The sequence below is a fragment of the Bubalus bubalis genome, chromosome 23 (assembly GCF_019923935.1).
Source record: "Bubalus bubalis isolate 160015118507 breed Murrah chromosome 23, NDDB_SH_1, whole genome shotgun sequence".
Classification (NCBI taxonomy): Eukaryota; Metazoa; Chordata; class Mammalia; order Artiodactyla; family Bovidae; genus Bubalus; species Bubalus bubalis.
In genome coordinates, this window is record NC_059179.1 from 17,338,909 (window position 1) to 17,362,894 (window position 23,986).

Sequence of the window (23,986 nt, forward strand, 5' to 3'; positions counted from 1 at the left end):
TAAAGTTGTAAATCTTTTTTTAGTTGACAGATCTCATATACTATAGTTTAAAAAGGTATGGTAGATCACAACGAGACCATTTTACACCCATTATCCAGGATGGCTAAAATAAAAACAATAGCAAAAGGATGTGGAGCAGCTGGAAGCCTCATGTACTGCTGGTGGCACAGCCACTCGGGAAAGCAGTGTGGCAGTTTCTCAGGGGATTAAACATGAACTTGCCATATGGCCTCCTTCCACGCCTTCAGATAGGTCCTCTGTGTTCCTACATGCTGTCCTCTGGTCATGAGTAGGTGAGGATCTGTTTAGCCAAAATAAGCAGGCTGCCTCAGAACTTCCCATGGGGAAAACTGAAATCTGATTCTTCTCCTTTCTTCACTTAGTCTCTGTGGTTGAGAACTCCAAGCAGTAGGAGACACAGGATAATAATGGGAAAGATGGAGCCTTTTTGAGAGCCTTCTCCTCTGCTAAATGCCATTTTGAAAGGAAAAAAGAAGTCGAATGGATATTTCCAGTCCATTCTGGGTTGGCCTCTTGGAGGCTCTGGCTTCTGGGTAATGTCCACAAAGGTCACCACAGTTTTCAAAGGTACTTCTGTTTTGGGCTGGGAATCCTGCAAGAAGAATGTCCATGACAGGTCAGTGCTTGGCACCCATTCAAATAGCCCTCCAATTTGAATGTTATTATTACTACCCTGAATAAAGACCCATAACAAACTGCTATGCAGTTATCTTTCTGAGACACAGGAAATACTTACTTAGCAACAGTTGGACCAAAACTATGAACACTTACACCTACCAAAAGACTAACTCCAGCTTCCCCTAGCTGGGGAGCTGGCCTGATAACAGAGAAGCCACTGCTCCTGTTACATGTTTAGCAGCTCTACCTTATCATGTCCCAAATGGCTCCAGGCTCTGAAACAGTATACATGTACTAGTGTACGTAGTAGTAGCAATTTTCTTCCTTCTTCAGTTGTAGGAAGAAACATGAAACTTCATGGAAAAGGCAAAGAACGTCAGCAATGTAGATTAAAAAAAAAAAATCAAGATTCACAGAATCTCAGGGTTAGAAAGGATCCTCCTAATCACCCACCAATTCAAGTCAAATGAAAATGATGCTCCCAAGAAAAGGGACCTTGTCAAGCTGACTCATGTAGCTTTGGGTAGATATGGTTGCAGCCTGATGACTGGAATCATGTTTATCTAAACCGAATTAATTCCCTTTGTTCCAACTCTGTTCACCAGGCAAACTTTTGATTATAATTTGACAGTAAGTAACTATCTTGTTTCTGTCTTCACTCTGATGCCACATATTATCTCGGCTTTGGCCTTCGGCAACAGTAAATGTCAGGTTCTAGGAACATAATTTTGCTTGGTATAACCCTTCTATAGATATTTTAAAAATGAATGTGGGGCCAGTGCTGTGATAATTTTGCATGTCATACTAACTCTTTGGACTTTTTTTTTAAACAGTGACGTTCATGCAGGGCTTGGTATACAATTAATGTAACTTCTGTGGCTCTGAAAGCCCCACATGCATTCTAAGTACAGCCAGCTTAGGCTGAAGATGCCAGGGTTCCCTGATTCCAGCCAAAACTGGCTGAGACTAACCAGATTAAAAAAAACAGGGAGGGGTTTATTACTGAAGAATAAGCAATAACCTTTCTTTAGACTGTAACTTACAAAAGGATTTCCTGTTCAGACTTTAATTTTTCCCTAGGAACTTCATAATGGGGAGAGGATGTATATTCAATTTTTGGAGCAAATCTTTTGCAGTTGACATTACTGAAATATGTTAATACTGTTATTTAACCTCACTGCAGAATGCCTGATGAGCTATATAAGCTGGGATGGCTAGAAATACTTTAGGATGTAAAATAGAATAGAGAATGAATTTTCAGCCTTGTGTTCAGTGTTACCTAAGAGTTGATTTAATTAATGTGTTGTTCTGACTCATTTCAGAGCCTTTGGGGGAGGGCAAGTTTTAAACTGCCCACAAGCAGGAGGAATTGTGGTTAAAACTGGGGTACTGAACTCATAATGGAAGAGTGCAGTTGTACATTAGGAAGCTCCCTGCTGCACACTCAAGTCATAACCACCTGCCTAGCGTTTATTAGTGATAAAGCTGGAATTCTGATCTCCATCTGACTCTTTTTAATTGGTTTCGAACTCAGGTAGGGAAAAGTGTCATTAGCTCCTGCAAACTCCCAAATCAGAGAACTTTTGGTCATTCTATGAACTTGAGGTCATTCTATAATGAGAACAGACCTTTAAGATAGCCATGAGCCCAAGAAAGCAACTTTTAGTTTCATGTATGAAAGTGAAAGTTGCTCAGTCGTGTCTGACTCTTGCGACCCCATGGACTGTCCATGGAAGTCTTTAGGCCAGAATACTAGAGTGGGTAGCCTTTCCCTTCTCCAGGGGATCTTCCCAACCCAGGAATCGAACCCAGGTCTCCCGCATTGCAGGTGGATTCTTTACCAGCTGAGCCACAAGAGAAGCCCAAGAATACTGAAGTGGGTAGCCTGTCCCTTTTCCAGTGGATCTTCCCTACCCAGGAATCAAACTGGTGGATTCTTTACCAACTGAGCTATCAGGGAAGCCATCTACTTGAATATATATTTAAGTCTACAGTGGTGTTTCACAGCTGGGAAATCCTGCATGTTTTTTGTAAAAGTTCTTTGAATTGGGTTGTTTTTTTCAGATTCACTCAGGATATAGGCTCATCAAGAGCTACTACTAGACTTGATTTTAGGATGGCAATGTAAAGGCATGTCTTCTTTCTATATATCCTAAAACCACTCTAATAAGAAACAGATACAAAACTCCATCTTCACTGAAATGGAGAGAGAACATAATATATAAATACAGAAAATAGATGGAAGCAAGGTTTCACAGAGGGTTAGAAGGCCAAACCTAAAAGCCTTCAGAAACTAGAAGAGGATCTCTGTAGAACCCTGACTCAGTAATAGGAGATAACCGGGAGGTAGGGATGAGGCAGGGACAGAACATGGTTACTGAGTGATATCCTCCTCAATGAAATCAGACAACCACCCTTTCCCTGTTTCAACGAGAGACTGTAAAATTTAAACCAGAGAAATTCTGGATTTCAAGATATATAGAAAGGAAAGAGTGAAGTATGGAACCAAAAATAGGGAAATTACTCTGCATAATGAAATACCTTGCCCCAGTCTGGCTTCAAAGTGCTGAGAGATGCTCTTATCCACATACCCTTTAGTTAGGAGCCAGCAGAGTTGTTTTGTTGTTTTTTTTTTCTTTAGAAAAGTAATAGTCTCAACAAAAAGACAAAAAGCTACTGACATCTGGCAGTCCTATAATCTTGTAAAGGCCCAATTAGTACAAAAACATAAACAGCAGAGTACCATGTAAATAAACTATATTTACTTAATGGGTTTGTTGTGAGAATTCAATACTTATTTAAAAAATACTTATAAAAAATATTACCAGTGCCTGTCATATAGTAAATGTTCAATAGTTGTTTTTCTATTATTATTATCAGACAAAGAAGATGTAAGTCTACACAATGTTTTGCTTAAATTCTTCTTTATTTTGTAGTTTGTTCTTGGGAACATTCCAAAAATGTTGCTATTTTACTTTTTGTAGTGAGAGGAATTTAAAGTGTTTCTAAAGCTACATTTATACAATGAAAATTCATTTTGACAGTTCAGTTCAAACTTCAGACAGCCTCACTTCAAGGTGTAGAAACATAAATATCGTACCAGGCTAAGCAGATAACCTAAATGAGAGAAGTGGGGCAGGTAAGGGTGGGTAGCTGCAGGCTGTGTGAAGGAGGTATTTTATTAGAGGCAATCACCATTCAGTATGGCTTCCCTGATAGCTCAGTTGGTAAAGAATCTACCTGCAATGCAGGAGCCCCTGGTTCCATTCCTGGGTTAGGAAGATCCACTGGAGAAGGGATAGGTTACCCACTCCAATATTCTTGCTTCCCTTGTGGTTCAGCTGGTAAAGCATCTGCCTGCAATGTGGGAGACCTGGGTTCGATCCCTGGGTTGGGAAGATCTCCAGGAGAAGGGAAAGGCTACACTCTCTAGTATCCTGGCCTGGAGAATTCCATGGATTGTATAGTCCATGGTGTCGCAAAGAGTCAGACACAACTGAGTAACCTTCACTTTCACCAATCGGTGGTAGATTTTATGCCATGAAGGAGTGTAGGATCTCTTATCACCAGATTTTCAAGACAAGTCAGAGATCTGGATGTCAAGGTAAAATTTCTTGATTTTTAAATGCTGACACAATTTTAAAAAACAAAATGCTTTGCAAATCAAACAAGTCCACAGGCTAAACAGGCTACAGGCTGCTTGTCTGCTACTCAGCTTTAGTTTTATGCCATCATTCAGACACACTAAGCTGACTGACACAGCCTGGGTGAGACTACTGTCAACTACAGACTTTCAAAGGATGGCCCGTGGGGTAAGGAGAAGAACTGCAGAAGATATACCTTCAGCAAAATGTCTTGTTAATTAGCTCCTCCTTTTATTACTTTAGACACTTTGGAACATGTATACTAGTTTTCTTTGAATAGGCTCTTGCTATGATGAGAAAAAATTGCACAGGAAGTCCTGAGAGACAGGCCTGTGTGGATAAAGGGAAGTGATTTAAAATTAAGGACATAATAAGAAAGCTATGGTACATATACACAATGGAGTATTACTCAGCCATTAAAAAGAATACATTTGAATCAGTTCTAATGAGGTGGATGAAACTGGAGCCTATTATACAGAATGAAGTAAGCCAGAAAGAAAAACACCAATACAGTATACTAACGCATATATATGGAATTTAGAAAGATGGTAACAATAACCCTGTGTACGAGACAGCAAAAGAGACACTGATGTATAGAACAGTCTTATGGACTCTGTGGGAGAGGGAGAGGGTGGGAAGATTTGTGAGAATGGCATTGAAACATGTAAAATATCATGTATGAAACGAGTTGCCAGTCCAGGTTCGATGCACGATACTGGATGCTTGGGGCTGGTGCACTGGGACAACCCAGAGGGATGGTATGGGGAGGGAGGAGGGAGGAGGGTTCAGGATGGAGAACACATGTATACCTGTGGTGGATTCATTTTGATATTTGGCAAAACTAATTCAATTATGTAAAGTTTAAAAATAAAATAAAATTTAAAAAAATAGAGGGGAAAATATATATATAAATAAAGAGTGTAAAGAGACATCAGCTAATACTAATGTTTAGACTTGTTTTTGACCTGATCTATTAATAAATAAAACCAATAAAGGCAAAAATAGGAAAACATTTGACATTTATAAGGCAACTGCATATTTGAGTGAAAGATATTTCATATTAAAATGTTCAGACTTTTAATTCAGACACATGTTATAGTTATCATGATTACTTCTTTAAGTTCAACTTTTTGAGATACCTAGTGAAGTATCTGTGAATCAAAGGATATGATATTGGAGGATGCAGAGGGTGGGGTATAGATGAAATCTTATTATTCTTGCATGGATGACCTTTAAAGTTGAGTAACAAATGCAGAAATTTGTTATACTATTCTACTTTTATGTTGCTTGAAGTTTTCAACCCTCAGTATGAAAAAAATACAGCTAAATCATTACATAAAGAATAGCAGAAACTGGCTACAAAGAAATCACAGAGAAATATTTTTAAGATAACTTCATTGCATTTTATTTTTTCTTTTATACCAACTGTATGACTTATACTAGCTTGGTTAATTGATTTAGTTTATGATATTTGTATCTATTTGTATATTTGGTCTAACCTTTCTCCATGTATAATTAGTTTATAAGTGTATATTAAATTTAATCACATATTCAACTGATGAATAATTGAATGTCATCAAAATATTCCAAAGAAAGCAAAAATAAACCAGAAATCACTTATTAAAATTTTTCCTTAAAGAAAAAAATAAAAATAAAAAATAAATAAAATTAAGGACAAATAATCAGTATAAACACATAAAGAAAAAATGAGTGCTTATGTGACTTCAGGAGAAAATTTCCATTCAAGACTGCAGTAAAAAAATTTCAATACAGATGATAAAACCATCTATTATAGAATTATTTGCATTTGCTATTGGAAGGACTGATGCTGAGGCTGAAATTCCAATACTTTGGCCACCTCATGAGAAGAGTTGACTCATTGGAAAAGACCCTGATGCTGGGAGGGATTGGGGGCAGGAGGAGAAGGGGACGACAGAGGATGAGATGGCTGGATTCGATGCACATGAGTGGGTAAACTCCAGGAGTTGGTGATAGACGGGGAGGCCTGGCATGCTGATTCATGGGGTTGCAAAGAGTCGGACACGACTGAGCGACTGAACTGAACTGAACTTTTTGTGATATGACACTTTTGATTCATAACTCCTTTTACTTTTACAAGGGCATAGTATCTTTCATGGAAGCGAGCTTCTCAAGTGAACATTTTTGTATAGTCAAAATTACCTTTGCAAATCATTTAAATCACACTAAGTAAAGGCACATGATTTGGCATATCCCAAATCACCCCTCAGTATTAATAAATTCAACAGAGTTAATTTTTGCTCCATCACTGGAATAGAAATTGTGTCTTCAGTTATGCACAAATGAAGCACAACTGAAATTCTCAGCTGTCAACCACTTAGGACAGTTAGATGTGAATGACTGTAAGTGTGATTTTGTAGAGGGGACAGACTAACCTGAAAAGCTGCTGCTAAGTCACTTCAGTCGTGTCCGACTCTGTGCGACCCCGTAGGCGACAGCCCACCAGGCTCCCCCATCCCCGGGATTCTCCAGGCAAGAACACTGGAGTGGGTTGCCACTTCCTTCTCCAATGCATGAAAGTGAAAAGTGAAAGTGAAGTCGCTCAGACTTGTCCAACTCTTGGCAACCTCATGGATTGCAGCCCACCGGGCTCCTCCGCCCATGGGATTTTCCAGGCAAGAGTACGGGAGTGGGTTGCCATTGCCTTCTCCAACCTGAAAAGCTAACCTCTATTAAATACTAGAAAAATACAATGATTAAAAATACCTGGAAAAGACAGAGGCACTGGGTAGCTTCAATGCCTAAGAGAACCAGAGATTCAGGAAAATAAAAAGAACAATCCTGTAGGTATATTCCCAAACTACACAGGTATTCATGAATAAAGATACGGTTCATAAATATAAAACAATAGATTCAGTGCCATATCTGTAACAGGTTAAATGAATCTTACAGAAAGAGTTCTGTTTTATTCAGTAAGCCAACACAGAAAGAATGGAATGTTCATATTAATACAGTTTCTGGTAACGAGTTTGAACACATTTATAGACATAAAGAGCTAAGGTGCTCAACTTGTGTGAGGGAAGAGCTAAAGGTATTTTACTTCTGACTTAAATGTAATCTCTAGTTTCTTTCTTTTCTGGGAGGTAAAATCAATGACTTACAGGTAACAATTTCAATTAGTTTTAATTTCCATTAAAAAATAATAATCTGGCATACCAGTTCATACATGAAGTTCACCAGGACCTAATCATTTTATTTTTGAGCTTCCCATAGCTGTAGGCAGTTGCTAAAACTGTCCTATGGCACATCTTAAACAGCAGATATATGTTTACTACATATTAAAATTATTTATTTTAATGGAGTGCAATCAGCCAAGAATTGATAATTACAAACTAGCCACAGTAGTAACTTTAACAGCAACCAACAGGCCAGAGACTAACAAATGTGTGACTGTCACTGAATACATAGAATGTCATAGAATATCTTTTCTGTGGTTGAATCAAACTGTATAGTAATTATAGTATGATAATTTAAAACAAAGTAACCTATACTGTCATGAAATTTAAAAAAACATGGGGAAAAAATATAGACTGAATTTACCATGAAAACATGTTAATTTCAGTAACCAGTCAGGGAGGATCTACTTGAAAGTTAATTGTTTCAGCTCATTCTGACCAAACATTAGAATTTTGGCTGGTAGCATAAACTGACTCTCAGGAAGTTAAAAAATTAACTGGTCATCAAATGACTGATATAATAATCTAGGCTTTGCAAGGCTTACCTGTATGGACTGGAATTGGTATAGAAATCGGGCTCCTGACACATGAGCTTGTGGGTTGGACTGGAGGCCTATATATGCCCACAGTATCTGGATCTCCAGGGAGACTGGTATGACACAGCAGGAAGTACAGTGCATAGCCTGCAGGAAAGTAAAGAAGCACTTTATGGGTAATTGCTGATGGTTGCCTGTAGTTATTAATATTTATCATGCATTAAGTAGCTGTTGTTTCTTAAACATTACACAATAACAGAGAAGACAATGTGGCTTAGGGAAAGGACACAAAAGTTCATAAGAGGTCGTATTATTGTTCAGTTCAGTTGCTCAGTCATGTCTGACTCTTTGCCACATCATGGACTGTAGTACACCAGGCCTCCCTGTCCATCACCATCTCCTGGAGCTTGCTCAAATTCATGTCCATCAAGTAGGTGATACCATCAAACCATCTCATCCTCTGTTGTCCCCTTCTCCTCCCACCTTCAATCTTTCCCAGCATCAGGGTCTTTTCCAATGAGTCCATTCTTTGCATCAGGTGGCCAAAGTACTGGAGTTTCAGCTTCAGCATCAGTCCTTCCAGTGAATATTCAGGACTGATTTCCAACCAGGATGGACTGGTTGGATCTCCTTGCAGTCCAAGGGACTCTCAAGAGTCTTCCCCAACACAACACTTCAAAAACACCAATTCTTCGGCACTCAGCTTTCTTTATGGTCCAACTCTCACATCCATACATGACTACTGGAAAAACCATAGCTTTGACTAGACAGACCTTTGTTGATAAAGTAATGTCTCTGCTTTTTAATATGCTCTTTAGGTTGGTCATAGCTTTTCTTCCAAGGAGCAAGTGTCTTTTAATTTCATGGCTATAGTCACCATCTGCAGTGATTTTGGTGCCCAAAAAATAAAGTCTCTCACTGTTTCCATTGTTTCCTCATCTATTTACCATGAAGTGATGGGACCGGATGCCACGATCTTAGTTTTTTGAATGTTGAGTTTTCTCACTCAGCTTTTTCACTCTCCTTTTTCACTTTCATCAAGAGGCTCTTTAGTTCTTCTTTGCTTTCTGCCATAAGGGTGGTGTCATCTGCATATCTGAGGTTATTATTGTCCATAATCTTAAAAAAGATAATATTCTAAAATGGAAATACTAAAATAGAAAATAAAATGGAAATACTGACATAGAGATAAATAAAACATAAATAAGCCCATGTACAATGGTTAGAAGAAGTGCCCAGTGAGTGGTGGAGTCACTATTGTGGAATGCCAGAAGCAGCAGCCATTTCTGGTTGAGGATGGCTTCCTAGAACTGGGATGAGTAATGTGTGATGGAGGAAATGGTGTTTAAAGGAAAATTTAGGTAGAGAGATGGCACATAAAATGGTATGCAACTAGAATAGCACATGATGCCATTGAGGGGAAGTTACTGATTAAGTACAGTTATTACGGTCTCCTATGTGCCAGGCATGTGTGAGGCACTGGCCCCGAGCCGACCACTTGACTGAAGCAATGGATCTGAATGCACGAACAGTGAAAAGATTAAGGAAGGATGTTTCAGGGTTAGATTATGAAGCCCAACTAAGCAGTCTGACTCCAGGACAATTAATTCTAAGATGCAGGAAGGACTGGTGGAAGTGAGGACATAAATCAGGAAGTTATGATAACTTAGCAAAACCAACTATCCTCAAATATGCCTTGCTTTTCTAACTTCACACTTTTTATTTATAGTAAGGCTTGGCACCCCACTCCAGTACTCTTGCCTGGAAAATCCCAAGGACGGAGGGGCCTGGTGGGTTGCAGTCCATGGGGTCACGAAGAGTCGGACATGACTGAGCGACTTCAATTTCACTTTTCACTTTCCTGCATTGGAGAAGGAAATGGCAACCCACTCCAGTGTTCTTGCCTGGAGAATCCCAGGGACGGCGGAGCCTGGTGGGCTGCCGTCTGTGGGGTCACACAGAGTCGGACACGACTGAAGCGACTTAGCAGCAGCAGCAGCAGACATAGGCAATAACATGTCTAAACTAGGAACAGGGGAAGACAGACCATGTTTACGTTCAATTTATTCAGAAACTGTCAAACTCTTCAAATTGGCTCTACTATTTTGTAGTCCCACCAGCAATGTCTGAGGGTTCCAATTTCTCCACATTGCTGCCAACTCTTGTTATTATCCATTTTTAAAATCATAGCCATCCCAGTGGGTATAAATTGGTATGTCCTTGTGGTTTTGCATTTCCTTAATGGCTAATGATATTGACTAACTAATGACCTTTTCATGTGTTTGTTCCAAATATTTTAGAACACTTTCCCTTTCATTTTTTCTATCTATATTAGGAAAATTTTTCCATGTTATCAAATATTCTACAAAAATGTGATTTAAAAATGTAAATAGTAGGTTTAAGAATCATAAAGAGTAAATTCTGCTATAATCTCAGTCCTGGTCACTAACCATTTCTTAATACTCAGCTATGTATCACCCCAAACCACGCTCCCTAGGTATGGCTTTATGAGGTTTAAGAAAACTTAATTTGACTACAGTTGTCCAAAGACTGGATCAAATGACTGATACAATAATCTAGGTTTTGCCTAATTATCTAGGCCTAATTATCTATTTGCCTAATAATCTAGGCTTTGCCTAATGTTCTGCCTAGATAAATTAATTTATGGTTTATCCATATTATGGAATAAAATGTACTTGGGTCAAGTACATGTATCTACAGATCAAGTACATGTATCTACATATCCCCCAAGTCTCACTAAAAGGAAAGAAGTATACAAGGAATAAAGTCATAATAGTACTGAGAAAGGGAAAGGGGCACTTTAAAAATAAAATCTAAGAGGAAAGGCCTTTCAAAGTCTGAACCAAAATTCAAGAGTTGAAAAAAAGACTGATAAATCTCACAATATAAAAATCAATTTCTGTATGGCATAAAAATCATAAACAAAGTCAAAAGACAAATGACAAACTGGGAAATAATATCTATAAATCAGATAACAGAAAAGAGACAATTTCTCACATACTGGAAGGTTTTCTACAAGCCATAAGGCTAGTAATTCAATAAAAATGGGCAAGAGATATAAACAAATCATAGTGAAGAAAATAAGAATTATTCAACTGTATGTCAAGATACTCAACCTTACTCATAGTAGGAGAAAAAGAAAACTACACTGGGATACTATTTTTCACTTATCAGATAAGCAAAGATTAAAAGCTTGATAACCCAGTATTGAGGGTATGGGTAATAAGCCATCCCATAGATGGATAGTGGGGCTTGTAAATAGGTACAACCTTTATGGGAAATAAATTTGCAATATTTATTAAAAATTTAAATGCATATACCTTTGGATTTAGCAATTCTACTTCTAAGATTTTTCATATAGGCTTATTTTCACACGTACAAAATTGTGCCTGAACCAGGTTATAAAATGCCACACTGTGTATAATAGCAAAAGGCTGAAAACAACCTGAATTGTTCTGCCTAAATAAATTAATTTATGATTTATCCATATAATGGGAAAAAATGCAACTATACCATGCAAAGGATGAGGAAGCTTATTATATACTGATATGAACAAACTCTCAAGATCAAGAGAAAAAAGCAAAGTGCAGAGCAGTGTTTATGATCTTATATCATTTGGATTAAAAAAAAATATGAGTATTTACTTGTGTAAACATGTAATATCTCTGGAAGGAAAGAAAGTAATAACTCAGCCTCTGTGGAAGGGAAGAGCTGTCTAAGAAAGAGTTTCATTTTTGTACTTTTGGAATTTTGAGCCAAGCATATGTATTACTTACACAAGAAATAAAAAGCTTAAGTGAAAGGAAATAAAGATACAGTTGATTAAAGCCAGGAGGGACAGTGAAAGTGAAAGTCACTCAGTCCTGTCTGACTCTTTGTGACCTAATGGACTATACAGTCCATGGAATTCTCCAGGCTAGAGGGGGCAAAAGAGGAAGTAAATTTCTTTCTTTTACTCTGACACACAGATTTCGCTATTTTACTTAGACTGGAATCAAGGGGTACACCGGCTGAGCACTGATGTCGTGGCCACCGGAAAGAATAAAAACAGCAAAGAGCTGAATGAGATTTCATCAGGGGCAGTGGGTATTGAGGTTTTTATTTTTTGTTAATACTATTCTCTAAACCTTCTACCTTGAGATTTTTCTCTAAGTAAGGAAAGTTATATATATATACCTGACCTGAAATGATGACTTCAGATGGCCATGATTTCTTACAGTCTTTCTTTTAGGACAACCACATTATCTTTCTTCTGTGACAACCAAACCAACTATGGAAACGGGTCTGGTTTTAATCTTAATAAATAAAGGAGGAAAGTAAGCTTTTGTCAGAATGTGTATTTCTTTCCTTACTGAAACACTGTAGTTCCTGCTGAGGATCCCGGTCCACTCTCCCTTCTGGGCTGGGTCAGCATTTCCAAAGATGGCAATGTGCTCTGGTCTGGGACTTCCATGAAGAGTCCGATAAATCTCCTGCTGCAAGTGGCTGCAGTCCACCCTTTTCAGCCTGAAATGAAACACCACGGAGTCGAGTCCAGTGCTAACATAATGTAATTCATTCAAACATTAGAAATAATACCAAAAAATAAATTGTGGGAAATAATCCTTCATAGATATAAAAGACTCAAAAAAAAACAAAAAACAAAAAACAAACCCTGTTAGCAATATTAATATTATTTAAAGACTATTCCTAACATTCTCTGAACTCTAATTCAAAATATAAAAGTTGCCACATCACATATTCCCTACAGGTAGAGACAAATTTGTTAGAAATGATGTGGAAGCAAAGAATTACCTGAGCTTGCATCCAGATATTGCATTCACTCCAAATTGTACTTCGTGTCTCTTAATAGAGCAAGTTCCATCACCCTGGCTCTGTAAGAGGGTCATCTGAGGTGGAAAGTGATGGTTAAGAAGCTCATAAAAGAAAAAGTAGGCCGATTGGAAAATGTATGCTTAATATTTGCTTAACACTATTGGTACTTTACTAATATCATGATATTATTCAAGTAACATTTTTGTTTCCCTCTGGCAATGAAAATAGAGAATTATTGTTTTTCCAAAAATGACCATATACCTTAAATATCTCATTAAAATAAACACAATTCAGTCAGGATCCTCACCTTCAGCCAGTCTAATATAAGTTCCAAAGCCTTTGATAGCATCTGCGTTTGAGAACATAATATATTAATAGTTCAGTAAAGGAAGTCCTTGGGGCTTCCCTAGTGGCTCAGTGGTAAAGAATCTGCCTGCCAATGCAAGAGACATGGGTTTGATCCCTGGTGGGAAAGATCCCCTGGAGAAGAAAATGGCAACCCACTGAAGTATTCTTGCCTGGAAAATCCCATGGACAGAGAGAGGAGCCTGGCGGGCTATAGTCCATGGAGTCTCAAGAGTCAGATACAGCGACTAAACAACAACAAAGGAAATCCTCACTACCTAAAAAATGGGGGAATCACAGAATTGGAAAATCCAAAAGATCAGTAACTAAAGCTTTTGTCATTAGGCTGTAGTAGGCCACCCAGATACCCAAAAAGGATACTGAGTGTCTCACATCACCAGTTAGAACCAGGAGTGGCTTTCCGACAATATAGCCAGGATTCCCACTTCTAGACCCAGTAAGAGAAGCAGCTGTGCTCTGTTGGAAAGCCTGCAGAAAGAGTGAAGGAAAGTCAGTACGGAGAACGTCTTGCTCACTCGCTTTTCCGGTGTGGCCTCATGCCCTTCTTTAAGGCAACGCTGCAGGCTAGCTGCACTGAACAATCTGGCTTCCTTCCACAGTGTAGCATTTTGCAAAAGTTGCTCCTCCAGCATCTTTTACTTTTTTTAATTCACTAAAATAAATCCTTATTCATATCCATCTGAACACTCCTTCTACCAAGGATTGCAACTAAAGATCTATCAAAGATCTCTCAATCCTGTTTTCCAAAATTACTATTAACTCAGGGCTATGTTCAGTGTAGCTAGAATCAGAGGAGTTTAAATGTAATTTAGAACTATATTTTAATTAACTATAGATGTTCCACAGATGAATACTCTGAGTGACATGGGATTTAGTGAATCACTTGAGGGTAGAGTTAAGAAGAAACTGGACTCTGCTATGTTCAAAAGGAAAGAAAGTAGAAGAAAGTCAAAAGGTGGTGATCAAGACTAGAAACTTAAGCCAGACATGAATAAAATGCTGAATGCCCAGAAACATGAAAAAAGCTAGTTAAAGAATTTGTGTGGGATGTTAGCTAAGTTTATGATTCAAAACGACGATTTAAAAAAAGTGTTTGGCTTTGTGTGTGAAGTCCTGCTTTGCTGGGGGAATATGTTAATGAATAAACCTTGCTGAATCCTTATCACTTGAAGTTAAATTATAGAATATTAAATGTTGAGACTTCGGTTGACAGACTGAACTAGGCCTTCATATTCTTATTCTATCTTACATGTATTACAGAAGCAGGGGAACTATTTCTAACCCGATACTTCTTTCTTCTTGGTCCCCTATAAGAGAAGAACCCTAACCCTGAAGTGAATGATGAAATCTTGCTGTAATGAAGTGCCTGGCTCAACAGTCAGGTTCGTTTGTCCAAAACTGACGGAGACTTTCTGGATTCCAAAAGTCCCATTGGTCTCTATCTCATAGATGACCTGAAATACAAAAGAAGAATCAATTAATAAAAAATATTTTGTGGGCCAATTATGTTTAGGACAGATTTCTTGTCTTTAAGGGTTTTCTTATAACTGAATAAGTCAGAATGGTGACTATAGTTAACAATACTGCATTGTGTATTTGCAAGTTGCTAAGATAGCAGATTTTAAAAGTCTTCATCACAAGAAAAAAATTGTAACTATGAGTGGTGATGAATGCTAACTTATTGTGGTAATTGTTTCACAGTATATACATGTATCAAATCATTATGCTGTATACCTAAAACTAATATAATTTATATATCAATTATATCTAAATTTAAAAAATAACTGGATAAGGGAGACTAAAAGCATTATCTTAAAAATGCCAAATACAAATACTATGAAAAGATAAACGTTGACTTCATATTTTATCTACACATGAAAAAAGAAATTGAATAGAGCTCTTTGAAAGAGTTCATGGGAGAGGTGAATTTATGATAAGAATTGAAAGGGATGAAACATTAATTTTGATTGCATGCAGAGAAAGTGAGTAGGAGCACAGGCAGAAGTGAACATGGAATGGAAATCTGGTTTACTTCGCTTTCACCATGTTTGAGGATGAGTTAAGATAGTAGCTGGAGATGGAAGTCATAAAAAGGTAAAGGTAACCTTAGATTTCTGAGCATAGGTTTTAAAATGACGCTTTCCAATAATTCTTACTTACTTTTGTTTGTTGCTTAGAACAGACAGAATAGAGGAAAAGAAGTTGACAAGTCTATTTCAGACTTTCAGATGATACTGATTTTGTCAACAAAAGAAACTGTGGTCAGTAAAAACTAGAACAGACTGCACATGGGCAAAGAAAGAAGAATGATAAATAATCTTAATATTCTGGACATGAAGTGACAGAGGACAGTAACAATGGAAACCACTGAAACACGCTGGGAGGTAGGTGATGGGCTCAGTTTTTGGCATGTTAAGTTTCAGATAATGCACAAAAATTCACGTGGGGTTGGTCTGGTACTTAATGGAAGATGAAGCACCTCTGGTAATGCTGATCAACATACATTAGTCCAGAATCTGACGTCAGCGTCCCTACCTGGGAAACAACATTCTGACAAGTGTTTCCAGCCAACACAGGAGAGCCAGCCTGTGAGACAGGTGTTACAGGCACCTGGAACTGGAAAGGGAAAGAGGCAGAAGAAAGCATTTCCTCTTCTAGCTTATGTATTATGCTGAAATGAGTATTTTTCCTTTTTTGACAATCACCTTCCTTTCTCCTTCCACTGCCAGTCTACCACTTCGGGTCAAAAGTCATTGTTATTCAACACTTCCCAAATGTATTTTTGGGAACATTACTTGTATTAGATATAAAACAAAGGCTCCTCAGTCAAATAAGTTTTAGAAATACTGTATCTGACACATCCCTCTTAGAGATTCAGAAGGCTTTCTAGTGTATTAAGAACTTTAAGAACTCCATCCTAAATATAAGGTTTAACTTTATTTAATCCAAAGTTTCTCAAATTTAGCTAATACTTATGAACTCTTACTTCATATGATACTTATTAACACAGTTTTAGACTCATTCTTGAACAGCTTGATACATCACACATAATTCTCTTTTACCATTACAATCTAGAGTGAAACTGCCTCAGATGCAAAGGAATCAAATATTCTCTTTTTCTTTTTCCTAATAAAAAGCATCATACCTCCATGTTCTGCAGATCACTCATACCTCTTGGAACCTGGTATAAGAGAACAGCAAGGACATGAGTGTGCGTGTATCTTACATTAAATCTCCAGGAGCTTGTGGTTTCACATTTGTGGGAGAAAAAAAAAATCAACTCTTTTTTTCTACCTGATTCTTCCTTACACTAAAATGCCAGGAGCAGATTGAGGGGAGGCTAGATGGACTGCGATGCCCACCTCCTCTGAGCAGAGCTCTAACAAACAGCAAAAGCAGGAACTTTTGGTGAAACAGTGATGTCCCCTTCTCCTACCTCCCCTAGCGAATTCCATTAGCTGGGAGGGTGAGAATCTTTCATCCTGGCTACCTAACCCTACTTCTTTCATCTTTCTTCAGATGATAGGGCTTCTTGGCCTTCTGCCTTTTACATAGCTCTTAGAAGGCGATGGCACCCCACTCCAGTACTCTTGCCTGGAAAATCCCATGGACGGAGGAGCCCAGTAGGCTGTAGTCCATGGGGTCGCTCAGAGTCGGACAGGACTGAGCTACTTCACTTTCACTTTTCACCTTCATGCATTGGAGAAGGAAATGGCAACCCACTCCAGTATTCTTGCCTGGAGAATCCCAGGGACGGGGGAGCCTGGTGGGCTGCCATCTATGGGGTCGCACAGAGTCAGACACGACTGAAGCGACTTAGCGGCAGTAGGCATTCTGACTTCCAGTTCAGTGCTTTCCCCACAACCCAAAAGTGGGAAGCATGGTGACTTTTAAGTCCACAGTGGTGACAGTGGGGAAAGAAGGGACACCCACCTTCAAGACTGTGAAGTTATAGTAAGAGGCAGCATTGAGGGCAGGATCCGAGGTACAGCTATCTGCCAGATTCTTGAAGAAACGAGCACAGGTTGTACTTTTACTCTCCAGGAAACCTTAGAATTAAGGTAGTGGTAAATAACAAAGCCTACTTTTAAGTTGAACGAAAAGGGTAGCCCTGGTATTCTGGACTCACCTGCAGGATTGCTCTTAGCACAGAGCCCCCCAGCTCCGACTCCTGCAGGCTGCCTCAGCAAGCTTATTACAGACCACTTGGGGAAGTAAGTCAGAATGGGGTCGCCAGCCTAAACAAAGGAGAGCAGAAATTTATTCACAGTGAGACTGGACTGAACTCCACCAGAAAAGAGTAAGAAACAAAAGTTAACTCAGTAGCTTGTTAAAGTGGACAATACTTCCCTCCAAGAGAGCTGACAATGGCTTACCTAGGTAATAGCTAGGTAAAGGTAATGGCTTACCTTAACTTTGAGGTGGGCACCTCAAAGATACTAGGTCAGTTGTCAGTATGAGAGGAAAAACCAACCAAACAATCCCTCCCCTTCCCCAGGCTCACCCTGTAGAAAGGTGGTGGTGATTGGGTTTGGGATGTTGAAGTGAATGATTCACCTCCAAACTCTGTAGCCAGGGCCTGGAAGTTGGTTGCGTTGACCTTTTGGAGCTTCCGGAGATAGTTTAATCTCGCTAAAATATTTTTTAAAAGAAAGGTGGGTTAGGTAAAAGAAAATCATTCATTTTTATGTATCTGGAATACCAAGAAACTAATCTTTAAAAATATTTTTATTCAGGCATAAGATATACACAGTGAAGTATGCAAGTGCACTAATCTTAAGCATAAACTCAAGAAGTTTTAAACATTTATACACTTTTTAAAATTACTACTCAGATTAAGTTATAGATTTTCCCCAGAAGTTTCCCAATCAATGTGCCATCTTCAGAGACAGTAATGATTTTGATTTCTATCACCTTATAGTTTATTTATACTGTTTAAGTATTAAGATCTGAGACAAGAATATGACCAATGAGTGCCAGTCAGTTCCAAGTCTCTGATGTCAGGAATATGTAAGGTTAGCAGTCTGTGATGAAAATAGGAGTCTCGGTAATGTGCACATCTGTCCCATTCTAGGTGAGTCTCTAGAACCACAAAATGGTACTGTTTCCATAGGAATATGGCAGAGTTGGAGACAATATCTGACTTGTCCTCTCCAAGTCTTCCAGTTTCCTCTAAACCTAAACTGACTAGTCTTCATAATAAAGTTTCCATCTTTCAAATATATGGATTTGTCATCTTTTATTCTTTTCACATTATAATTTCTACATTCAAGATTTTTCAAATACCCACCCAAAGGGTATTTTGGTAACAATTTTATAATTTATATTATAGCAATGTATAAATCTTTCCAAACATCTGCAGCCATCTTCTTATGGCACTTCAGAACCAGGAAAGAAATGCAGATAAAGGCCTCTGATATTATCCCTTGCCCAGAGCATGGCTTGTGATGAACACCACTCTGCTTTACAGTCCAAGTTTTCTGCTAACTTGAAAAAAGAATGCAGCAGACAATGGTCCATACTAGTTTCTTTCATTCTTCATAATTATGGTCATTTGAACAGATTCAAAAGGAAATCAAGATCTGCCTCCCCAAAAGCTAATGAAGATGCCATATTACATAAGCCTGACCTCTGTGATCATAGGGCCCTAATCATTTGACTTTTCAGCTTTCTGATGGAACAGGAAATGAAGAAAACTCTCAATTGTGGGGCCTTTCACACTACTCACTTTCTGTGTATCTCCTAGGTCTGTATTACTCAAAGTCTGGTGCACGGACTAGCAGCCCCAGCATAACCTGGAAGAGTGTCAGAAATTCAGAATCTTAAGACACACTCCAGACCTACTGAATCAGAACATGTGTGTTAGCAAAAGGATCTCCCAGGTGATGTGTGTGCATATTAGAGGTCGAAAAATCTTTGCTCTGTAACAGGTGATGCTAAAGTTCCTGGTCTGCAGACTATCATCTTCCATCTCCGATCTGAAATCTTCACATTTTGAAGCTTCCGGAAGCTGTTTAATATACTATTACTTTCAGAACTCATACCCTGAAAACCACATGGAAGAAATACTTACCTCACTAAAAAAAAAAAAAAGAAAAAAAGTAATTATATGTATCTTTACAAATGAAAGAAGAAAAGTTAGAGTTAAGCTAAAAAAGAAGTTGAGATAGAAAATATCCATCTGGACATTTTTTCATGGCTTAACTGAGTAAGAGAAAGTTAACCTTTTGTCTCTCACTTCAGTGCAGGGATATTGGAGGTAGTGATGGTAAGCAGGAATCATGTACCTAAGGAGCATGGGTAAGGATAGTAATAGAATTTTTGCCTAAAATTTCCAACATCATATATGGAATATTACACATAACAGGGCTTAAAGGTATTTAGACTTAGACTGATACAATTTCAGGTGTGGAAGGAGGCCAGAGGTCCTGTGGCCCAATCCCATTGGGAAATTCGTATCCTTAGAGGTAAATGAGTTGCAAAAGGCCACAAAGCCATCTGGCAGAGCCAGGAGTAGGTCAGAGATCTTCTGATTCCTGGTCTAGGGTTTTCCCCACTCGGTCAATGTTGTACAGACTCTGACTAATAATGTCTGTTACTGATGGTCATTATCAGCAAATATTAAGCACTGTGGACAAATTCGTGGTCCATCCTTTCTATGTGCTGACAATTTACCTGGGGAGACACAGCATTCATATAAAATGACAGCAATGCAAAGTATTCTATATGTCCTAAGGGACTGGCTCTCAGGTGGTGTTGGGGAAACAAAGTACAGAAACACTGGTCTGGAAACTGTGCAGTATAGCACGGGAGGCAGAGGGGATTAAAAGCAGGAAGCACCAATTTAGATGTTATTGCGATATCCCTGGAGTGTTTTCACAAGGCTGGAAGTAGAAGGTAATAGGAAATTTGGGAAGTATGGTGTAGCTGCAGCCTTATTTTATACCTTAATTTTTTTGGTCGCACCTCAAGACATGCAGGATCTTAATTTCCTCACCAGGGAACGAATCTGGGTCCCTGCATTGGAAGCACAGACTTTTTACCACTGAACCACCAGAGAAGTCCGGTAAACTTATTTTAAAATGGAGCATTTGCCTTGTTCCCTTTATCTTTTCATAACCTGAATGGCAGCAAGGCTCCTGATAACTGCTTCCAAATTCAAGTCCCCCAAACCCAAAACTGGTTGTTTTAGGAAACAAATATAGTTTTGCAGTTTATTTTCTAACAGTTAGATGAAACCAGGATAAGCTGACTTCAGAGTATAAGGGACATTTAGGTGTTTTATGTGAGAACATCATTTTTCTTCTTAGACAATAAATTTTAAAAAGATATATCAAATGTATATCTTTAGAAATGTTATTGTTATCACTAGCAAATTTCTAAGTCTATTTAAAAACTTTAATACCAACCACTTTTCATGTTTATTACACTCTGCAGTTACTGAACACTTTCACATTTAGGATTAGTGATATTTCTCATTTTCCTGTTGAAGAAATAAGCCTGGAAATGCTAAGGGATTCGTTCAAGTGTGCATGTGTGCTAAGTTGCTTCAGTCATGTCCAACTCTTTGTGACCCTGTGGACTGTAGCCCTCCAAGCTCCTCTGTCCATGGGATTCTCCAGGCAAGAATACTGGAGTGGGTTGCTGTGTCCTCCATTGGATCTTCCTGACCCAGGGATCAAACCTGGGTCTCTTGCAGCTCCTGCATCACAGGCAGATTCTTTATTGCTGAGCCACCAGGAAAGCCCACCACGTCTGTGCAGCTTTAAGTAGATGGAGGGCTGAGACCCAAGTTGAATGTTCTTTCCCCTATGCTGTTGCCTCGTGAAATAAAAACAAGGTTGATACAGACTCATTTGTCAAAGACATTCATTCAAATATTATTTGTTGCCTCCTATGTCAGGCACTGGGAATTCAGTGAGTGTCTTCATACAGGTTGTAGCAAGTCAGGGATATAGTTTATCTGTAATTATCTGAGCTAAGAGGGTGGACAGAAATTAAAGTTCTCTATGGGTTTTCTGATCCACAGCCAATAGGGCAAAAGAGATTGCCAATGTTCACCAATAAGAGAAAAAAGAGAGGGTGGGGGGACAGGTAGAGGATAGGGAGGATGATAGACATCCAAGGTGGTGGGAGGGGAAGGTTTAAAAAACAAAGAAAAGGAAAAAAGTCAGAGACTAAGCTAACTCTCAAAAACTGTTAGGCAATACAAATAGCCAGCATATTTCTACTCACAATTGTTCACATGGACACAAAACTGCTTGATTCCATTTGAATCCATGAAAACTCTCGAAGGAAATGGGGAATTACTCCTGAAGATAAGAGAGTTGTCTACACATACCCAACTTGCAGACCTATGAGGAAACCGGAGGAAGAACAGGTACATTTAGAAGGAAGATTATATCCAAAGAAGGGTGCCCCACCACTGTCAGTCAGATGCCAAAAAGAGGACTCCTTGGGCAGCCACGGGACAACACTAAGGTTCTGTTCTATTGGGCAGCCCTGCTTTAGAGCAGAAGAGGGACAGCGCTCCTGGGAAAAACCAAGGGAGTTCCATTCCTTGGAGTGGACGTGGGGGTTGGAGGCATGAAGGCAAAACTCTTCCTACTTCCAAATATTACTTAATCCCCTTTAGGATTCAACCTGAACGTCGCAGCTCACCTCACGCTGCCTGGAAGGCAGAAGGAGAAAACTGTCCTCGGATGGAGAAGATAGCAGTCACTGTCGCAGCAGCAATTTATATCGCAGGCACCGGGAGTCAAGTCACAGACACAGATCGGTAGGACTATGAAAGTACAACATAAAACACAGCGAGTGCGGTGAGGATCCCTAAACTCTTCCAAGGTTCTTTCGATAGCCCCACTCCTTACTTTATGGGACACTTGGATCTAAGTCGGTAGTTTCCATCCCCACATCCTTTCCCCTCACCTGGGAAGAGGTCCACGGTTTTATTCCCCGGTGTCGAGGAGGTCACGACAGTAGGACCCACCGTAGAGGTCCCAGGCACCTCCGAGGATTGAAGGGTCCCGCCTTGCGTCCTTGGCCCCAGGTCCGAATAGGTGGGCATTGCGCTAGACGGAGACGGAGTGGGCTGAGAGAGGACCCTCTCGGGGACCATCAGGAAGAACACCTGCAGTAGCGAGACCTGCAAGCTAAACATGGGGCAATACAGACCACCCCCAGCCCGCCCCAAAGGGTTTGAGGTGGGTTTCGGCGGTCGCTAGACGCGTCGCTAAAACGTGGGTGGGAGGAGTCGCATGGCGTCTAACGTCATCCGTATGCGCCTACCCATTGGCTCACGGCGATGGCCGGGAGCTCTTCAGCCAATGGAAGCCGGCGGTGTTACAACTCCTCAGCATCTTTCAGTCGGTGCCCTCCTCCTGCGACCAGGCCCTGCCAGGTCTCCGTCGCTTGGCAACCGACAGACAGGCGAAGGAGCCCTTGCCCCTTCTCTCCGCTGAGTGGCAGTAGGAGTTCAGCCAAATGCCCCGTGCGGCTCTGACTTCGCCTCCAAGAGGGCCGAGTCCTTCCTTGATAGAGGAAGCCCCAGAGGCTGCAACTAGAATTGCATCTTTTCCACTCCGGATTCTAACGCTGAGAATCCTTTCCTAAAGGAAATTCTCAAGGAAGAAAGTACACTGAAGGTCACATACCTTAAAAAAAAAAAAAAAAAAAGGTCTCATCTAACTATAATATGTTGGGGAAAAACATATTAGAAAGGTTCAGCTCTTTCAGTTTTAACATTGAGAACATTTTCTTTAAATTTAAAAAATAGCCAAGGGGCAGAGAAGACTTTTGTTGTTGTTGTTGTTGCTATTATTATAAATCGCAACTCTTTTTTGTTTTGTTTTTTTTTTTTTGACTGTGCGTTGGCTTGAGGTTCTCTGACCAGGGATGGAAGCCAGGCCTATTTGATAGCCAAGGCCCACTGGACTGTCAAGAAATTCCCTAAATTGCCACTTTTTGTAGCCCTCTTTAGAAAATTTTGTTTCTTTGCCAGGAGTGCTGTGCCTCTTCTGACTCCGTAGTGCAGCACTGGGTGCAATAGAACTTTCTGCAATGTGAGAAATGTTCTGTAACTACACTGCTCACAATGGCAGCTTCAGGCTATATGTGGCTACTGTGCACAGGAAGAGAAAGTGAAAGTAAAAGTCGCTCAGTCCTATCGGATTCTTTGTGACCCCATGAATCGCAGCACACCAGATCAGATCAGATCAGTTGCTCAGTCGTGTCCAACTCTTTGCGACTCCATGAATCGCAGCACACCAGGCCTCCCTGTCCATCACCAACTCCCGGAGGTCACCCAGACTCATGTCCATCGAGTCAGTGATGCCATCCAGCCATCTCATCCTCTGTCGTCCCCTTCTCCTGCCCCCAATCCCTCCCAGCATCAGAGTCTTTTCCAATGAGTCAACTCTTCGCATGAGGTGGCCAAAGTACTGGAGTTTCAGCTTCAGCATCATTCCTTCCAAAGAAATCCCAGGGCTGATCTCCTTCAGAATGGACTGGTTGGATCTCCTTGCAGTCCAAGGGACTCTCAAAAGTCTTCTCCAACACCACAGTTCAAAAGCATCAATTCTTCGGCGCTCAGCCTTCTTCACAGTCCAACTCTCACATCGACATGTAACCACAGGAAAAACCATAACCTTGACTAGACGGACCTCCACTTTCACTTTCATCAAGAGGCTTTTTAGTTCCTCTTCACTTTCTGCCATAAGGGTAGTGTCATCTGCATATCTGAGGCTATTGA

General features: G+C 39.7%; 1 protein-coding gene across 4 annotated transcripts; it reads right to left on the reverse strand.

The window, feature by feature from the left end:
- TCTN3 (tectonic family member 3) lies at positions 1 to 22,500 on the reverse strand. 4 transcript variants are annotated; one of them, XM_044934941.2, is made up of 15 exons: positions 22,165 to 22,499; positions 21,898 to 22,021; positions 21,472 to 21,590; positions 17,741 to 17,868; positions 17,366 to 17,474; positions 17,170 to 17,285; positions 16,382 to 16,417; positions 15,772 to 15,852; positions 14,565 to 14,690; positions 13,597 to 13,704; positions 12,850 to 12,944; positions 12,408 to 12,561; positions 8,044 to 8,181; positions 4,480 to 4,613; positions 471 to 613 (listed from the first exon to the last, which is right to left on the reverse strand). In XM_044934941.2, exons 1-14 carry the CDS (start codon positions 22,394 to 22,396, stop codon positions 4,518 to 4,520), a joined length of 1,662 nt encoding a protein of 553 aa, XP_044790876.2. In that variant the 5' UTR covers positions 22,397 to 22,499; the 3' UTR covers positions 471 to 613; positions 4,480 to 4,517. The 4 variants fall into 4 exon arrangements, with proteins under 4 accessions (XP_006067889.4, XP_044790875.2, XP_044790876.2 ...); XM_006067827.4 differs by lacking the exon at positions 4,480 to 4,613 and having other exon boundaries at positions 1 to 613; positions 22,165 to 22,498; XM_044934940.2 differs by lacking the exons at positions 4,480 to 4,613; positions 15,772 to 15,852 and having other exon boundaries at positions 1 to 613; positions 22,165 to 22,498.
- Between the last annotated feature and the right edge of the window lie 1,486 nt (positions 22,501 to 23,986).